The 20,769-nt window shown below is 47.6% G+C and overlaps 1 protein-coding gene across 1 annotated transcript in view; it reads right to left on the bottom strand.

The window, feature by feature from the left end:
• LOC122394555 (transient receptor potential cation channel trpm-like) overlaps window positions 1-20,769 on the bottom strand; it is a 291,178-nt gene that overhangs the window by 136,015 nt on the left and 134,394 nt on the right. Inside the window, exon 5 of the mRNA XM_043391514.1 lies at window positions 7,652-7,823. Within this exon, the coding sequence (XP_043247449.1) occupies window positions 7,652-7,823 (172 nt within the window). The remainder of the gene's footprint in view (window positions 1-7,651; window positions 7,824-20,769) is intronic.

Raw genomic sequence — 20,769 nt, 5'->3', positions numbered from 1 at the left:
CGCTGCTTTGCGCACAACGTCTGCCGCACTTTAAAGCTGCCAAATTATTGCTTCCAAATAAAGTCGCTAGTAACAGGGGAGATCCCAAGAAGTAAACAAAAGTAAAAGCCTAATATCTTGAAAACCAGTGAATATTTTTCGGTGAAATTTGGTAGATATTCGTTTTCGCTCTTTCTGAACCAAGGGACATCACTTTCATGCCCATTCATTAACTTTTTTGAAGGTAGGAGGGTCCCTTTAAGCAGCAAATCCCGTGTAATTATCTAGTGGCACATTATGGACAAATACCATTTTCTCCAGCAATTTGTTCCACCTTGTTTTTGATTAATTAGCTTTTCACAATTTTTCCATGAGAGGCGGTACATTTCTCTTCCCAATAGGTGTTGTTTCAACTCTCTCAGTCTGGCGGTCGCGTGAAAATAAAATAAAATCCAAAATCCGTCCAAAACGTCCATTTTTCAAAAGAAAGTGTCCTCCCCGGTGCACGTGGCGCGTGCCAACCCCTGCACCGCACACCATGCGATAGCCCGTTCGATTCTCTACACGACGCTGTTTTCCCCGTACCGGTCGGGCCCACGGTTACCGAGATATTGCACCGGGACCTGACCCGTGTCGGGCAAATTTGGCTGTTTTCGCCCGTTTTTGCAAGCCGATTAATACATGTAAAGTCTATGACGCGAATTTGCACTTTTTGGGCACGCGCCACGCGCTCGCTATCGATCCGATCGAGCTGAGACCCATCAAAGGCACGTTGTCCATCCTTGTTCTATGAGTTGCGCAAACTTCAGCGCGGTAGGTGCAACGGTGTGACCTGTAACCCGCGCTACGTAGCACCATGTCGCGACCTTCGTAATAGACAGAAACTACGTCACCACAAATAGTAATATAGACAAGCGGCTGCGCCACTTGCTTTGCTGCGTGGTAGGAAAAAATTGCGGCACCAGCCAATTTGCTTTCGAATGGTGTTTGATTCATGTCGATGTGTCGTCTAGAAGCATGGATATGGACGGAAATGTGAAGAGAATTTAAAAAAGAACTGTTCTGAGGGCGTTGTTGGATGAAATTTGGGTGATACGGGGTCAAGACGGGTCAGCCCCGGTCGCTTTGGGTCAGGCCAGGTCACATAGGTCACCTCTCGTCCGCTGGGATCAGCCCGGGCCACTGTTCTACTTTTGCCTCCACCACTACCCCTACCCCTACCACTACCACTACCACTACCACTACCCCTACCACTACCCCTACCACTGCTCCTACCCCTACCCCTACCCCTACCACTACATCTACCCCTACCCCTACCACTACTACTACCCATACTCCTACCCCTACCACTACCCCTACCACTACCCCTACCACTACCCCTACCACTACCCCTACTACTACCCCTACTACTACCCCTACCCCTACTACTACTCCTACCACTACCCCTACCCCTACCCCTACCACTACACTACCCCTACCACTACCCCTACCACTACCCCTACTACTACCCCTACTACTACCCCTACCCCTACTACTACTCCTACCACTACCCCTACCCCTACCCCTACCACTACACTACCCCTACCCCTACCCCTACCAACACCGCTGGGTCATGCCAGGTCAAAGAATAATTGGATCCATTCAGTACTAAAATATCAGACTTAAAGTGTTCCCAGCCCTGCCCCTATTCGTGCCATTCCATTACGCTTAATCGCATTTGTCGGAAATGGCGCTTTGTGGCATATGTGGCGCATTGCGACAAACGCGGCGCATTTTCACCCGGCGATTGAGCATGCATCTTGGCACCAAATTGCACCCATATCGGACCATATTTGACAAAACTGTGCGATTTGCGGCAAAAATGACGCCCTGTGACCAATGTGACGCCTTGCGGCAAACGCGGTGCATTTGTATAATCGTATCACAAATTGTTCCCATTAAACAAAAACCAACACATTTTTTCGCCACTTTTCATTCAAATTAAAACCTGCCCATCCGCCAATGCGAGGCACCCGCCGCCGATCGGCATGCATTTAGTCCACAAAGTTTGTCGACCCCGGCTCTCAATGAAGATCTACGAACCGATCAAAATTTCATTGGCGTTCTTCCAGCGCGCGCCACGCGCGAACCGTGCACCCCAGCGAGTCGGAACCTAGAAAAGGCGCTGACCCGCTCTATCACCTATAAGGTGTGCAAATTTCAACCTCCTACGGCATACCGTCTGCCCTGTAGGCGTAACAAATTGAACCCACTACACGATGTGCGGACACACACACTCACAGACAGACGGATTCTGTTTGAATAGTAAGTTAGACAAGCGGCTGCGCCACTTGTTTTGCTGCGTGGTAGGAAAAATTGCGGCACCAGCCAATTTGCTTTCGAATGGTGTTCGATTCAAATCGATGTGTCGTCTAGAAGCATAGATATGGACGGAAATGTGAAGAGAATTTAAAAAAGAACTGTTCTGAGGCCTTTGTTGGATGAAATTGGCTGATACGGGGTCAAGACGGGTCAAAGGGGTCAGCCCCGGTCACTTTGGGTGAGGCCAGGTCACAAAGGTCACCTCGCGTCCGATGGGATCAGCCCGGGCCACTGTTCAACTTTTGCCTCCACCACTACCCCTTCCCCTACCACTACCCCTACCACTACCCCTACCACTACCACTACCACTACCCCTACCACTACTACTACCCATACTCCTACCCCTACCACTACCCCTACCACTACCACTGCCCCTACCACTACCCCTACCACTGCATCTACCACTACCACTACCACTACCCCTACCCCTACCACTACTACTACCCATGTTCCTACCCATACCACTACCCCTACCACTACCCCTACTACTACCCCTACTACTACCCCTACTACTACCCCTACCACTACTACCCCTACCACTACCCCTACCCCTACCCCTACTACTACTCCTACCACTACCCCTACCCCTACCCCTACCCTTACTACTACTCCTACCACTACCCCTACCCCTACCCCTACCCCTACCTCCTAGCACTACTACTACCCCTACCACTACCACTACCTACCACTGGGTCATGTCAGGTCACATACTAATTGGATCCAATAAATGTTTTTAAAAAATCAGAATTTAAAAGATCTTCTAGCACCACTCCTATTCGTTCCATTCCATTACCTTAATCGATTTTGTCGGGAATAGCGCTTTGTGACAAATGTGGCGTGTTACGGCAAACGCGGCACATATTCACCCGGTGATTGAGCATGCATCTTTGCACCAAATTACACCCATATCGGACCATATTTGACAAAACTGTGCGATTTGCGGCAAAAATGACGCCCTGAGATAATTGTTGCGCATTCCGGCAAACGCGGCGCATCTGTACCTGTTGGTTGAGCATGCATCCTGGCACCAAGTTGTACCCTTATTGCAGCATATTAGATAAAGTTGTGCAATTTGCGGCAAAAATGACGCCTTGTGACCAATGTGACGCATTGCGGCAAACGCGGTGCGTTTTTGTACTTGTATCACAAACTCTTCCCATTGAACGAAAATCAACACATTCTCTCGCCACTTTTTATTCAAATTAAAAACCTGCCCATCCGCCAATGCGAGGCACCCGCCACCGATCGGCATGCATTTAGCTCACAAAGTTTGTCGACCCCGGCTCTCAATGAAGATCTACGAAACGATCAAAATTTCATTGGCGTCCTTCCAGCGCGCCCCACGCGCGAACCGTGCACCCCAGCGAGTCGGAACCTAGAAAAGGCGCTGACCCGTTCTGTCAACTATAAGGTGTGCAAATTTCAGCCCCAGCTACGTCGTACCGTCTGCCCTGTAGCCGTAACAAATTGAACCCACTACACGATGTGCGGACACACAAACAAACAGACAAACAGACAGACGGATTCTGTTGGAATAGTAAGTTAGATGATCACGTCACACATAGCGCTAGTCGGGTTGGGTTGCTTGTGTTGGTGTTGTTCTGCGTGTTTGTGGGTGTGATGTGTGCTGCATTGTACCCACCAGCCAGTGGGTGTGGCTCTCAGTACCCCAGAGAGCCACACCCACAAACACGCAGAACAACACCAACACAAGCAACCCAACCCGACTAGCGCTATGTGTGACGTGATCATATTTACTGTTGTAGTAGCGCGCTGAAACTGAAAGTGTTATTTATGATTTTACTCGTGACCTGTATATTGTTTTTCAAACGTGTCCATGTACGCATTATTTGAACGAGTGTCTCACAGTGTACTTGAAAATGAATGTATAATACATTCGAAACGCGTCGAACTTAAACGAATATTTCTTACATGAACTTTGCCGATCTGATACATCGTATTGACGAAAACAGCAAGAAAATAGTCAATAAGATCATAAAAACACAAACAAAGCTTTCGAAATGTGATATATATATATATATATATATATATATATATATATATATATATATATATATATATATATATATATATATATATATATATATATATATATATATATATATATATATATATATATATATATATATATGTTACAGGGAGTTTGAGAAATCCGTGAGTTTGCAAACTCCCTAGTGAGTTTGCAAACTCCCTGACCCATCAGTGAGTTTGCAAACTCACTAGGGAGTTTACAAATTCACTAGGGAGTTTGCAAACTCACTGACCGGTCAGGGAGTTTGAGAAATTCCAGAGCGATTGGGCCAAATAAAAACAAGTGTGCAGCATGTGGGTGGCATACGTGCCGTCCTTGATGTTAAAACAAAGGTGGCTAGTTGTAGGGCCTCGCACGCTGACAAAAAGCTTATAGATCATATGCACACCATAAATACCTTTTTTATTTTAAACTGCTCAGTGATCTATCCATGCAGGTACCGCCTTATTTAGTCATACATTTATTTAGTTCACGTCCTAATTAGAGCCGTTCCACTCAAGTGTGGCTATTCCAGAGTCAGGCTCAATATCAAAGTAGAAACAGCTCACTGTTGGTCACTTATGCTAAAGTACAGGCACACGCACCGATTCACGCCCATTCTCACTCCGCCATAGACGTGTCATCGAGAGCCGGCGCTGCTGGCAGCCAGCCCAGCTGCGACTGGCGCACGCTGCTTGTTTGTTTTTGTTTTGTTGGGTTAGGCCCTTTCGGTCTGACAAGACCATTTCAGAGCCGGACGAATGATAGGAATTAAGGGGAGACATTGGTCTGGGCAGGCACCCTACAGAGTCGCCGGGGCTGAGCCCGTCCGAATGGACAGGCCCAGGGGCGGATCCAGGAAAACTCCAAGGGGAGGGTCATGAATCGAAGTGGTGCCCCTACCTATACCCAAAATTAAAAACTCAACGGATTTCGTCCACTTAATTTTGGTGGTGCCCCCATTTTCAGTTTTTCTTTTATTTTTTTATTTTTAGTCAGTATCTTAACTCTTACCCACAACCACATTTACCAATTGTAAGCAAGTATATATGAATGTGTTATGTGTATATATGTTGTGGACGCTGAGTAGTGAGTACTTACCAGGAACGTTATCAGGTAAGCGAATCGTTGTCAGTCCGACGAACTTGACCCTGGCGTCTAAAGGGTCTGTCCTTGACACTTCAGGCTTGTCAGGGGCACCAAAGTCCTTCCAGGGACACCACAAACCTGTCAGGGGCACCTACGGCCTTGTAGGGGCGCCACAGGCCCGCCAGGAAGCAGGGGCACCACAGGCCTGCCAGGAAGCAGGGGCACCACAGGTCTAGCAAGTATACACGACAGGCCTGTCAGGGGCACAACGGGCCTGTTGGGCCCATGAGCACCCCTAGGGGCAGGGGCACCACGGTCCTTCCAGGGGCACCGCAGGCCTGTGAGGGGCACCAGCGGCCTAGCAGGGGCACCAGTCAACACAGGCCTGCCAGGGGGGCACCACAGACCTGCCAGGGGCACCAGAGGCCTGTCAGGAGCACCACCGACCTCGCAGGGGTAACTTGGGCCTGTCAGGGGCACCACGGGCCTGTCGAGAGGCACTTCAGGCTTTTCAGGGGCACCATAGTCCTCTCCGGGCGCAGGGGTAGCAGGGGCACCAGAGGCCTGCCAGGGGCACTACAGGCCTAGCAAGGGCACCACTGTTCTATCAGGGGCACCACGAGCCTGTCATAGCCAGGCATCTCAGGCTTGTCAAGGCCCAGGGGCACCACAAGTCTGTGAGGGGCGCCAGCGACCTAGCAGGGGCACCAGTCAACACAGGTCTGCCAGGGGCGCCACAGACCTGCCAGGGGCACCACAGACCTGCCAGGGGCACCAGAGGCCTGCCAGGGGCACCACAGGCCTAACAAGGGCACCACGGGCCTGTCAGGGGCACCTCAGGCTTGTCAGGGCCCAGGGACACCACAGTCCTTCCAAGGGCACCGCAAGCCTGTCAGGGGCACCAGAGGCCTGCCAGGGGCACCACAGTCCTTCCAGGGGCATTACAAGCCTGTCAGGGGCACCAGAGGCCTAGCAAGGGCACCACAGGCCTGCCATGGACACCACAGGCCTGCCAGGGGCACCACCGGCCTTGCAGGGGCGCCTCAGGCCTGTCAGGGGCACCACGTGCCTGCCGGGGACACTTCAGGCTTGTCAGGGGCGTTACAGTCCTGTCAGGGCCCAGGGGCACCAGGCCCGTGGTGTCCCTGCTAGGCCTGTGGTGCCCCTGGCGGTCCTGTGGTGCCCCTGTCAGGACTGTGATACCCCTGATAGGCCGGTGGTGCCCCTGGCAGGTCTTTGGGCCCCCGGGCCTCAAGGGGGGGGGGGGGCATGACCCATGTGACCCCCCCTTGGATCCGCCCCTGGACAGGCCGACCAGCCCCCAAGCACTCTCTGCACCCGGCTACGGGGTGCATTCGCTCGGGAGTAGCGGTGCCGCTCCAAGGGAGCAGCCCGCATGAGATAAAGGTGCCTGTCTAGCCCGGAGTGGGGGGGGGGGGGTTCGGCGTGGAGGAGAAGGATTTCACTTTTCAGTATCTTGATTCCTGAGGATGGAAACGACGGAACGGAGGAGCACGTTGCTCCGAACATCCCCTTTACATAGCCGCGAGAGTAGCATTTTTTTCGGTAAAACAATTAAGGATCTGTAAGCTTTTTGTCAGCGTGCGAGGCCCTACAACTAGCCACCTTTGTTTTAACATCACGGACGTCACGTATGCCACCCACATGCTGCACACTTGTTTTTATTTGGCCCAATCGCTGTGGAATTTCTCAAACTCCCTGACCGGTCAGTGAGTTTGCAAACTCCCTAGTGAATTTGTAAACTCCCTAGTGAGTTTGCAAACTCACTGATGGATCAGGGAGTTTGCAAACTCCCTAGGGAGTTTGCAAACTCACGGATTTCTCAAACTCCCTGTAACATATATATATATATATATATATATATATATATATATATATATATATATATATATATATATATATATATATATATATATATATATATAAATATATATATATATATATATATATATATATATATATATATATATATATATATATATATATATATATATATATATATATATACGCGAGATGTGAGCTGAATGGCTAGTGAAAACACACTGCATGAAGCGTTTTCCACGCGAGGTGCGAGTTGCACGCGTTTTACAGGAGAGCCTTTAGCCGCGGACCAAGTGACCCTGGTGACCTGATTGGCGTGTCGTCTCCGTTCCGGTCTGACCCACCTACCTGAGTCGTCCCTGTGCCACGTGGTAGGGCACCTCGCGGCTGAGGCCAATCAGCTGCTCGTGGCGGCCGTCAATGACGCCCCAGGGCGCGATTCCGATGCAGACAGCGTGCTGTCCACCGAGCCGCAGCGACTGGCCCGACGCCAGCGCGTCGCCGGCGTGCCGGGTCACACCTGCCGACCAGCGCCACCAGCTCAGCTCACAGTCGCCCGCCTGGTCACCGCTAGGGGCTAAGCTCACAGTCGGCCGCGTGTTAACCGCTGGGGGGGGGGGGGGTACGACCCCCTCGCGTTTGTCTCCTGATCAAGCTAGAGCTTCGTGGAAAACACGAGCGTGTTACCCGTGACGAGAGGAAGCCGATAATATCCACAATCTTAAGGTCCTAGGTCATTGGCTGACCTTCCAGATCAGAGACAAGTTTTACCAAAAAAATACCAGTCGGCCGCCGAAATAAAATATCCAGACGAAAAAATTGCCGCCACACAGCCACGAGTTTCACCAAAAAAAAAAAAAAAACAGCCGACTTCGGACGGAAATTATTCGCCCCCGATAGTTAGCTGATATTCTGTTACAATATCATTGCGATATGTCAAGGAGGTTAACAAATCATTTAAAGCATGATTTCAATTAAATTGAAGTGTGTTTTCTAATGCAAATGCCATATAAATTTCGAAATATTATTATTGTTAATTATTACATATATTTTCAAGAGCTGTAACAACAAAGTAGAGCATTATAAACTTTCATGTCTATATTAACATTCTGGTGCCCAGCAAAAGCCAAGACAATACAAGACTACCGCCGGTCGCCAACCGGCTGCAGGTGCGTCAGCCAGTCGGTGCACGGCCGGTCGGCTCGAGCGCTCCACCTCATCCAGCACGGTGAAATCGTCAGCGGCGGCGTCTCCGTCCGACTCGGAGGTGTCCTCACTGTCCTTTATCGGGGTTACATGAGCACAGTAAATACGTATTTAGCCGCTAATTCGAATTAGGAATGCATTACCGACTCATGTAGCCACCTGCTAGTACGAATCGGCGATCCGATCCGCGGTTACATGAGCAAAGCAAATACGTATCACGATCGGATTCACCGCTAATGCGAATCAGGAGCGTACTACCGACTCATGTATCCACCTGCTAATACGAATCGGCGGTCCGAACAAAATCCGCAGGGAAAGAGGCTTAGAAGCGAATAGGACCAAGATACGTATTGCAGGAACTATTTCTTTCCAAAAAGAAACATTAAAATGCAAAATAATAGGTATTTTTTTCATTTGTTTCTTTTGAAATAATAATAAAAAAAAATGTCTCGGTATTTTGTCAAGTTTTCAAAAATAAATATAGTGAAAACCAAAAAGAAAATATCAAAGTACTTTCAGTTGAAACATTTTTCTGACAGCACTACAGACGAATCAAGAAAGGCAAGTGCTCAATGAGTCAAAGCAAGACAACTTTATGTTTAACTTTTTTTTTGTTAAGTTAATTGAGAATGTTTTGAGCAGATTAAATGCAAAAAAGACATAAGATATTAAGTTTTTAATTCAGTCGCCTCTATTGCTACGGAAGTGCGCCACATTTGTATGCTATTCCGTTTGTAATGCGCATCGGGCCGAGAGCCAAACTAGATCCGTTTGACGTCACTGATACGAATTTGCTCATGTAGTCGGTGCATTGAATGCGTTCTTGGGGAGCTGATGCGAATTAGCGTAGTGCGTATTTGGAACGGATCGCTGGCACACGATTCGGGCCGTATTTCACAAGAACTATTCTTTGCTGACTGGAAGCGTCAAAATGCAAAATACTAAGCATTTTTTTATTGGTTGACTCGTAGAAAATAGCAAAAAAAAAAATGTTGGTATTTTGGTTTAGTCTTTGCATGTGAAATAAAATGAATGAAATATTTTGATAGATAATTTTTTCTGACCACCCTGCTGTCGCTGCATGGCGAATCAGTGCCCATTGACTTAAAACAAGAAAACTTTGTTTTCATTTTTTGATTTCATGTTAATTTTAAATGTTTTTGGGCCTATCAAATGATAAAAGTATTTAAAATTTAGTTCAGTCGTCCCGGTAAATGCCGCAACTGCGCGATGACTGTACGCTAATCCTATTCCGTTTGTGATGCGAATTACCGGCCGTCGAGGAGTCAGCCCGGGTGAGCCAAACAAGATCCGTTTGACGTAGATAAAACGAATTAGTCTCATGTAACCGGTGCCGTAGATACGTTTGTGGGGAGCTGATGCGCATTAGCGTAGTGAGTGCGTATTTGGAACGGATCGCTCATGTAACCCCGGTACTTATTGGCGAGGGCGGCTGCCGCTGTGCACTCAGTCAGGTCGGCCATCTTAGCATCACTCGCCGATATATTCATCAATTCTGCTTTGAACATTGGTGAAATCATATCACCAAAAGCCGAGCTGATTCGATCATTCCCGAAACCATGGCGAAGTGTTAAACTGTTTTGCAGATCGCTCAATTCAGTGTTCAATCTGTGTTGCTGAACGGCTTAAATGAAACACACAACGCCGGGATAGTTGTGCTGATGCTAATTGTCGAAATAACTCCTCAAACAGATATGGCCAATGGTTTAATGCAAATGAAAAAAGGTGTCATAGACAAACAAGTGCATGGATCCGATTGACGGATCTCACATTATTGGATCTCAAGTGGATCTCAAGCAAACGACAAACGAGAGAGAGAGAGAGAGAGAGAGAGAGAGAGAGAGAGAGAGAGAGAGAGAGAGAGAGAGAGAGAGAGAGAGAGAGAGAGAGAGAGAGAGAGAGAGAGAGAGAGAGAGAGAGAGAGAGAGAGTCTTTTACAGTGGATAAAGTCGTATCTCAAAGATCGCACCCAAAGAGTAAAAGTCGGTGATACCATGTCAGCCTCACTAAGTCTAAAAGCGGGCTGCCCGCAGGGCGCGGTTTTAGGCCCTTTACTTGTCCTTATGTATTTGAACGCAGTGACCGAAAACCTGACTAATGATACTTTGCTATTTGCGGACGACATTACTGTATATGCTCCATATGACGAAAGAAAAACCACCTTACAAGACAATCACTCTAAACAGATTTGGACCTCATACACGCATATGGTCATAAATGGCTCATCAACTTCAATAAGTCAACAACCGTACCTAAAACAAACATTTTCAACTAAACAAGATGCATCACCACTAGAACTTACCTTTGGAGGTTTGAATATAAAAGAAGAAGATAATCATAAGCACTTGGGTCTGATATTTTCAAAAGACCTAAGGTTTCATTTGCATGTAAACGAGATCTTACAAAAAGTTAACAGAGCCATCAGCCCACTTCATCCAGTAGCTAAATGCCTCCCTAGATATGTTATTGAAAAAACGTTTTTGACATAGATCCAACCATATTTTGATTATTGTGACCTTGTATATGACCGACATTTAACGCTATACGACTCCCAGAGACTACATACGCTACATAATAGAGGGGCACGACTAGTTGCGGGCGTGCCATTCAGAACACCGACAAACTCTTGTTGGATTTAGGCTGGAGCACGCTATCAACAAGAAGTGAGATCCATCGACTATTAATGTACCACAAAATAGTAAACTCCAACGATGACCCAAGACTACCAGAATACATTGTATCGACTCTTCCAAGAACTCGACAACAAGAAACAAGGCGAACACTTAGAAACGCAAGCACACTTTCACTCTCTCCCGTAATAAAGTTCGTGATAACTAAAATACAGCGTTTCACTTTTCACGTTATATTTGAATGTCCGAGATAATGAGTTCGATCGAGATGACGAGCCGAAAAGAACAAGTGAAGATAAGCGACCGGCGAGGGAGCGGCCCTCACACGGTCCGAGTCCGTTGCTGTCCTAGAATTCTCTCCACGCGACTGCCGGGCTCCGGCCCGCTCCGGCGCGACATATACCACGCGTCATACATACGTCACACATGTACGTCATATCATAACACCAATCAGAAGCGGGTCAGGACAGGCGTCACAGGTAAGGAACGAGGACCATAAAAGGACATTGTTAGTAAGGCAGGGGGCTGGGGATGAACTTTGTTACATCACAACGCAAGGTCCTTAAAGCTAAAATCTTGAATGAAGATTTCCGTCTTGGAATGCTTCCGATATGATGCATGATATAACGTACAACACACGTTAGTTATCACACAACAAACACACACATACACACATTGCAACATAAAACGACATAGCATAATCATAGATAACATGAATCAGGATTGGACACGAAATCAGCCTGATGCAGAATGGGGCCGACATTTTTGGAATGGGCAAGCGACTGTTTTTCTGTGAAAACCATCTCGTTTTGGCTACCACTTGAATGGCAATAACTTTTTTCGACAATTTGATGTTTTTTGCTTATATTTCTTTAAAAATAAATCTAAAAACGTGTTTTATTAGAGCCGTATACTGCAATATTTACAAGTGGTTCATCAGATATGCAATGGTCACAAGACGCTACAACGAGTGGAGAGAGGGCGAAATAAGCAGACAACATAAAATATAATGACTAATGAGCATGTTCGTCTCACGCCTGAAAGGGTACGCTCGCCGTTTTCCGCCTTCTCCAGGCTGGGACACATCGAGTACGTGCATAGCAGCGCCGGGCAACGCAGGTGGACTTGATTTTTTTTCCGACAGACGGGACCGGGCGCTGCTCTGCAGTGGCGGTCGTTGCACTGCTCGCACTCCGCCACTGACCGGTTCGGAGTTAGTTGGTGGACGTCCACCGCAGGAACCGTCCTGTCGCCGTCAGTGCTAGCTAGTGGTAGCAGTGATCCCATCAGCTGCGCCTTCCGACCAGCCATGCCTGGATGGTGCGGGCCCTCTTGTGCGGCTGCGTCTCCGTGGGCCGTCTAGAGGTCCACCGGGACTCGATTCTGGTCAACATCGCTCGTTTTCCTGGCAATGATATCGACTCTCACATTGCACTCCAGGACGCAGCACGAGGGCACCCGCTGAGGTGGCTGGCTGTCAGTCCTCGGAGAATCTTCCAGCTCAGCAGGGAGCTCTGGACGGCTGAGCTGTTGCGGAAAGAGGCGGCGAGGGCGGACTGGAGGTCGTTCAGGCAGAAGACTGTTTAGAGAACAGTTGCCTTTGGTTCATGCTACATGTCGAAGAAGCAATGAGCAGGATAGTTTGTTTTCCGTCCTTGGGCTTCCTACCTTATCACCATACGGGCGTCCCAGCCGCCCTAGCCACTCCACGAAGCTGTTCACTTCGGGTTCAGATTACATCTACGGTTGAATAGTCTCAATCGTATAAACGATCCTCTTTCTCGATGCCACTGGGCAGGCAACTGAGCAGCCGACCAGCCAATGCACCGTGGGGACTTATGCCATCCTAGCACGCATTAAGTGGCAAGTTAAAGTATTTCGATTTCCACTTTTTTGTTATTCATTCCACGTAGAATTGTCCAGCGCATCCGAATCACACCTTAAATCGTCTGTAAAATGATTGTTTATGCCTAAAAAAACCTCTCAAAGTGTAGCTTCGTCCTGACCAGCGTCGTGCTACCTGCATACAGCGAAAAAGCACACTACAATAAAACGCCCTCTCACTCGTTTCCCTGAACAGCAGGTTATAGTTGCGACATGTTTTCATTATCTTTGACTTATAAGGAAGATGATGGTATGCACGAAAATTTCCAAAATTCATCCAAATGTATAATTTTTGACCGAAATGCTAAAAATGTTAAAATGCTTCTTGATTCATAGAGTTGACAAGCAAACTATTGCCTTACAAAGTTTGTTACGCGGTGTTACGCGTGGAAATGTATATCAAAATGTTCTCCAATAATTTCTGCATCGGGGGCAGCTCTCATTTTTTGCCGAAATTTGCCTAAACCAGTCACTATGAGACGTCAAAGCAGACGGTGCCGCGTGGTTTCTTACGCCGCGCCGGGCCGCGCCGCGGCGGGTTACCCGACCGCAGCACACCGCCTGGGGGTTTCCGGTCAGTATAGGAGTTGGGAGGAGGGAGGAAGGGGGTGATACCATGTTGACATTATTTTTCTATCGCTAAATGTTATTTTTGAACAAAACAACAACACCCTTGCAACGCTGCGTCCATTTTATTGGCTATCGCCGCCAATGTTCACCTTATTGAACTTCAGTACAGAGCTTTGATATAGGTAAATCGAAAACTGCTGTAACTTTGTAAAGTGAGGTTGGAGGTTTTGGGGGTGCTAATCACGAATTTCAAGCTAGTTTTGATCAAGGATGATGTTTTCATGCTAGGCCGGGTCAGGTCAGGCCCGACCAGTAGGTGTCTTGCCGGCTATCCATAGAAGGTAGGCGTCGATTACCTTTGACGGCTTCGTAGCATGTTCCGTTAGGCACCAAAACTACTTAAATCTTCAAATGGGTGTTAAGTTCGAAATAAGCTCCAAGCACTTATCTAGAAAAATCGTATAACTTGAAAAAGTCAACTAAGGTCATCTAAGGTAAATGACCTTGATTTGACCTTAACGTGACCTTAAAATGCAAAGAACAAACAGCATTTCATACCTTGGAGAGTTAACAACCACAACAAGACTGAAAACGCGCCGATAATGTGCGCTGATAAGCGCCAAATCGATAACAGCCTGACATGGTCTGGTGAAACAGGTCACAGGTCAAATTTTTATTAAGGTCAAGGTCATGATATTTTAAGTGTGTGAGTAACATTGATCGATTCGAAGGTATAGAAAGTTTCGTCGTGATCCTCCACGTTTTGCTTGAGTTAGTATGCGAAAAGTCGAGGACAGAAGTCTGTGCGACCCCCTCCCCCTTTAAGTGCAAGGACTAACAAAGTGCAAAGGTTAAGCCCGAAATGCCTTTTTGGTGATTGGGCTAGACATGAACAAATATCTACTTCTAAAACGATTGTAGTTTCGTTCTACTTTTTTAACGCTTCCACGCCCACGATGCATTGCTAGCCGAAAACGCTTCAGTGCTAAGTCCGTGGGGAGGGGGAGGGGGAGGGATGGGGTCAAGCAGGAGAGTCAACCATGTTGTCAGGGATCATACACCCTAAGCCTAACCATTTAAAGGTGAAATAAAATTAGTTAAGGTAGCGGAGGATGCGATATAAATAAATTCGTGCTAGGATCGATAAAAACCCCACAGTGCAATGGGTGACGGTCTTCCCTCGTCCGATTCCTCGCACTCCAGGCACGCGTCGTCTTTCTACAGTCCGATGCAGTGATTGTAGGCTTCTAGCGTCTAGTAGCCGTTGGAAGCCGGAAGGTCTAGCAGCTTCGACGTTCTTCTGGCGTAGAGGGTAAGTTCACCCGACGTGAGCCATTTTAGAGTAGTTAACGGGTCTTCTCTAGGGCTAGAGCCGTTTATACCAGTGCCTATAAGCGTGCGTCTGAGTCTGTATCTCGCCGACCGCAAAGCGCAAAAGCCTAACTCTGTACATGGCTTACTCTGGCGCTCGCTCGCTTGTTGCCCCAAAAGGCGTTTTGATGTTACTATGGTTCCAGGATCCCTGTAGCTGTATCGGTAAACTTGCAGTGCTGACGACCCATGGTGCCTCGAATCGCTGATCCGTACTGTATCCAATTCCACGGCGCCAAAATTCCATCACTTTTCTTAAAATTGTTAACACTCGTTTGAAAGTATAGTTACTATACCAAAGCAAGTCTTCCTCAAATTGACGGCCTGAGCTGGGCACCATGAGAGTGGACGCTTGGCTACGATTATGTGAGCATTATGCATTTTGGTGTAGCTGTGGCCCTTCCGAAGAGACGAGATTTTCAGCACTGAAGCCGAGGGCACTGCAGCTCCTCTCTTGTACGAGAAGAGCGCAAACATTTGAAGTCGGGCTATGCAACTTGGATGCCCCGAAATGCTCCTGTTTGAGGTCAACCCTGTGTGGTAGGGTTATCATCAGATTGGAGTCTGTTTTTTTTTGTCGGGAAAAACACGCTTGTCGCTTGTTGTTCGTCTTCTCCGTTGTAGCGCTTCTTATTCCTTGCTTTGCTGCTTGAAGGGCTCTCCAGTCACCATTTCTTTTCCGTGTTTCCTTTTGTAATGAAAGCCATAAGCTAACAAGCGTAAATTGTAAACGAAACACAAATGCCTCAGGCTTAATCACTTCATGAATTGAAAAATATGTTGAATAGATTCTGATTACAAATAAGAGTAAAACATAAATACTTATAAGTACTCTGATTCAATATTTTGCCAAATAAAACAGTTTCAAATGTCTAAATTGGCATCGTCCAATGCAGGCTATCAAGATTACTAGAACATAATACAGGCTATAGTGAATTTTAGCAGCTCGATCGCGCGGACAACAAACTAAGGATCCTACTGATAAATTTTCGGCCCCATTCTGCATTTATCAGAGTTCGTGTCCAATCCAGATTCATGTTATCTATGGCATAATATATGACACAATACAGTCAAATGCAACACTATACAATACAATTAGCACACGTGCAATCACTTTTTCCCATGTCCCCAATTTGTTGTAGTCCTTGCAGTAGAGTTCTTTTTTCCGAAATGTCCGACCTTAGCACCGTCCGCGTTATTTGTTTATAGTCCGGATCTAAAATCAAATGTCTCACCCGTTTTGTCCAATTGCGCATTCACTTTCAGTCATCATGTTCCTCGCAGTCACTCTATTGTTTCCTTTCACCGCACTCACTCGCTAGATGGCGTCTGTCTTTAGAGCAAGCGGCGCTAGGTGGCGCTCGCATCGCTCACAGCGCTAGGTGGCGCTCGTCCGCAACCGCTAGGTGGCGTTGTGAGGGGCAACGGCGGGCAGCATCGCGACGGCGAACTTGTCTCGGCTTACGTCAGCGAGCGCCTAACGCCGGCCAGTCGAAGCAGAAAGCGAGCGAGGTTGAGCAGGGCAAAGCAGAGTGACGACCTCAGCAGTGTGGCGGCAGCGGCAGCCTCACGACGGCGACTTGCTTTGGCTTACGTCGGGCGTGCGCGCGTGCCAGCCGAGCGGTGAAGCGTGCGATGAAGAATGGTGACCGGCGATGACACGGATGGCCCCCCCATGATGTCAGATGACCGGTGTCAGTTCGTTGTTCGGCGGCTCCCAGCGACGTCAGCAGTGATGGGGTGTCAGTCAGTCTGACACCGGACGTCACGGGGCCGGCCGGGAGCTGACATTTGTCAACAGCGCCGCTGGCTCGGGTGGCGAGGCCAGGACTGACAAACCAGTCATCGGAGCCATCCGGTCGAGGTCGCCGCGTTCACACCCTGCCGAGACCGGGCGTAAGCATTTCTGGTCGGGTTGGTGCGCAATAGGAGGCGTTGTGTCGTCTGGTGACGGGGTTGGATCGGGACGATTGTCTTTGTTCGGACGGGCGGTGCTGACCGGTCGGGTCAGGTCATTTAGCGTTGCAGCGTCGGTCGTGTCTTGGGGCGTCACAGCTGAGCCAGGGGCAGGATTCGAGTCGGGGATGTAACAGCGTAGCGGGACAAAGGGACAAAGACCCGAATTACGAGAAACACATTTACAGCCAATGCAAGCAGCGAAACCACAAAGCAGCAACGAGGTAACTGATACAGCCGAAATAACTATGGTCTGGCGATAATGATGAGCTTGAGACTGAAGCGTATGTATATGTGTGCTGATTGCAGACAGAGTCACTTGACCGTTTTGAACAGGGGGAAGGGTTCGGATCACTTGGTGTAGGGAGACATTGTTCTCTGTCAGAACAGATAAAAAATGGCTCCAGACATCGTTCAGGTGCAGGGTTTGATTTAACTGAAAAACCTGGTGCGGTTTTAGGAGTGATTCAGCTTGGAAGTGGAAGGGGAGCTGGAAGTGACTGTTGAAACCTGCGCAACCCACCTTCAGTTGTATTAATGTCAGCGGTTTCGCTGTTGTGAATCGTGACTGGACTTTACAGTCTGACCGGTTTTACATCGTATTTCGATGTTGATAGTTTTGGGAGCGAGCACAATCCACAGTCCGTTTCCTAAATAGTGAGCAGTCGGGTCAGAGGTCACATTCACATACAACATCTTTTCACAGAACCTAGCTATATTGTCAGTATTGTTGGTCAGAAGGGCCGGCAGACAAGGGGATGACGTCATAGTATTGGAGATCGGCTGACGAAGGGGCACAAACGGTAGCTTCCTATTCAGATACACATGAAGGTCATGGTCGTCAGTCAACACGAACTGAACTGAACTTGAACTGATTGATATTCTGAGATAGCGATAAACCTAGCAGGTTCCACCTTGTAATTGCTCGGGGTTACATGAGCAGAGTTAATACGCATTACAAACGGACTACAATGGTGAGCGAATAGGAAAATCCGTTCCTGATACGCATTTACTTGCTCATGTAACCCCGGTAATTGTCTACGTAACCTTGGTTGTCAATAAGTCTCGGCACAGGAACATTGAAAATCTGGAACACGTTGTACTGATCACTGACAGAAAGCAAGGGGACAGTTAACGTCACCAGGATTTGACCAGGGGTTCGCTTTGTTTCGGTGTGGGTATTAGCGTAGTAGCTATCCGTGTCGGTTACATCAAAGGGAGACTCAACTCTGGAGGAAGGGATTTCTGAATGTTATCCAGGATTTTTGTGAGACGGATAGGTGGAAGTAGTGACCGTGGGAGAATGCCGTTTTCAGTGAAGCTCAGAATGGTTTCCATATCAAGAACACCTTTTCTGAATTCCTTGACTGCAGCGATAAGTTCAGTAAACACAACATTCATGTCAGATTCAATACTGTCCGCAAAATATCCCTCCTGGAGTCCGTCTTTCAGAAAACCCAGTCGGTTGGTCAGAGAAGTAACGAGGTCCGCCAGTTTGTTAATGGTCTTCCTGTTCACGTTCACGTCCACTAAGGTCTGGTTAAGAACGGTCACAGTACTGTCAATCACGTCTAGCATGCCGCCTTGTGTCTCGCTCACGTCATTGATACGAGCTATGATGTCCTGAAGCTGAGTCAAGGACATATATAGAAGGTACAGTCACTCCCCCGCCGATCAATCAGAGACAGATCCTGAGTGACGGCATCCCTGATGCTCGCAAGGGGTACTCCATTCCTTAACCCGCGCCCTGCTGGGGGGGTGTTTGAACACCCCCTTGTGGTTTTTCGCGAATATCTCAAAAATGGCGGCGCAGAGCGCCGCCGTTTTTGGTACACCTTATCATACATCAATTCTACACATGTTGTGAAAATTTCAGACCAAGGTCATTCAAGGTCAGGTCACCAGGTCACTTGAAGTGACCTCACCTCATAAAAAGTTTCAATGTCTGTCATAGCTACACCGAGTGACCGATCACTTTGAAACTTTCAGCGATTGCTAAGAGCAATAGCATGTACAAAATGTATATCTCAGAATTTTGATATCGATGACCTAAGGTCAGGTCAATTTTGCGACCTCCCCATTATAAGTCAATGGGAGAAAATTGAAATGCGTCTCTTTTGGACGAACGACATTATAAACACTCCCAAACATCGAATTACAAGTGGTTTAGACACACTGAACATGAAAATGGTGTCCGTGACCCTTGTTTATGCCCTGAGGTCATCTTAGGTCACGAATGGTATCTAACAGTTTTTCGCAAATAACTTTTGATAGAGGCATGCTAGAGCGATGAAAACGCCTTAGATGTGTTCAGCTCGACGATACGGATCGACTGATATGCAACATGACCCTTTCCGGTCAGGTCATGACCTTGACCTGAGGTCAAATTTTCAAATTGACCTTTCAAGGTCAAGTTATAGTTCATTTGATGCGTCTTGAAGAGAGGAACAGGATGCCGGTAAAAGTAAGCTCGTACAGGGCTTGGGTCAAAAGTTATTGCAGAAAAACTTTTTCCGAAAAAATCGGCTATTTTTGCAGTTTTTGCCCCCTGCAGGCAAAACCGTTGACGTTAGGTCAAATCTGAGAGAATTACTCAGAAAGGGCGTTAATAGGGCTATCGAATGCGCTTTTCCGCGGCGCTGTAGCTCTATTGGTTCCCGAGTCATGCGTTGGCTTCTTGGAAATTTTCGACATTCGACCTGGAAATCGGCGAAATTTTGCCTTCAATGACCTCTGGTGACCTGACCTTTGACCTGACCAAAAAAAATGACCGAAGTGATTTCGTCATTATTTTTGACGCTCTTTCGAACGCCGCCTTCGGCGTATCGCTACGTGGCCCAGGAGCCGAGTTACAAGGGGGGTGTTCAAACACCCCCCCCCCCCCCCCAGCAGGGCGTGGAAATCCAGGACCCCCAGCCGGGCGCGGGTTAACAACGTAAAAATGACAAACTTCATTTGAAGATTATTGATGGTACTTTTCACATATTGCTCAACCGTTGATGTCACTCGAAAGCCCAACTAATTTTCTAGCGACAAAAAAGAGCAGCAATATGCTAAGAAATGGCTGGTTTTGAAGATATAGGCGATTTAAAAACCCTCTGCAGTAGCAGAAAAGCAACGTAAAAACGCATCGAGCTTATATTTTTACTATAAATAAATCATTTTTAACTATGTTTTTAGATAACGTATTGATACGATTAACAAGTTTATTAAAATATTTTTTGTAGGCAAGAAGTTTAGAAGCGATTGTGGCGCACCACGCCATTATTGTCTTGAGGCCCCCTTATGATGTCATCAAAGGTGGAGTGACATGGGCCTGAGCTGAGTTTCAGTGGCGGTTCCAAACAGAGAAGACAGGGCATCTCCTACAAAAGGAAGAAAGGAACATTTCCTACGGGATAGAGTGGGTCGTTCAAGATGTTGCAAAACGTCAAGTGTGACATTCAATTCATGATCAAGCAGTTCAGCGTCAAGCGTGAATTTTCCCCAGATACGGTCGGCTAGATCCTCACGCATATTATGATGATAGTTAAAGTACAGCCCACCGCTAAAGTAATGTAGGGTTTTACCAATCTCGACGGTTGGCTTTGACTGGCGATTGTTTAATGCGGAGTGATCGAAAAGAAGATGTCAATAGCTAAAGTTGCAGCTGCAAGGGTGACGATACATATACGTTGTGGTGAACGAGCTTTTAAACTTACGAATGCGGTACTCAAGTTTCGATGCTAGTTTCCACGTCGTTCGGGTCTCAATGGGCAGGTTGATTCGCCAGAAGTCGTAGGTGGCGTACAGAGAGGCGCGTGGGAAGAAGAGAACGTTGGTCGAAGC

Source organism: Amphibalanus amphitrite, unplaced genomic scaffold (assembly GCF_019059575.1).
Source record: "Amphibalanus amphitrite isolate SeventyFive unplaced genomic scaffold, NRLGWU_Aamphi_draft 000598F_arrow, whole genome shotgun sequence".
Taxonomy (NCBI): domain Eukaryota; kingdom Metazoa; phylum Arthropoda; class Thecostraca; order Balanomorpha; family Balanidae; genus Amphibalanus; species Amphibalanus amphitrite.
This window is presented reverse-complemented; position numbering and strand designations above follow the sequence as displayed.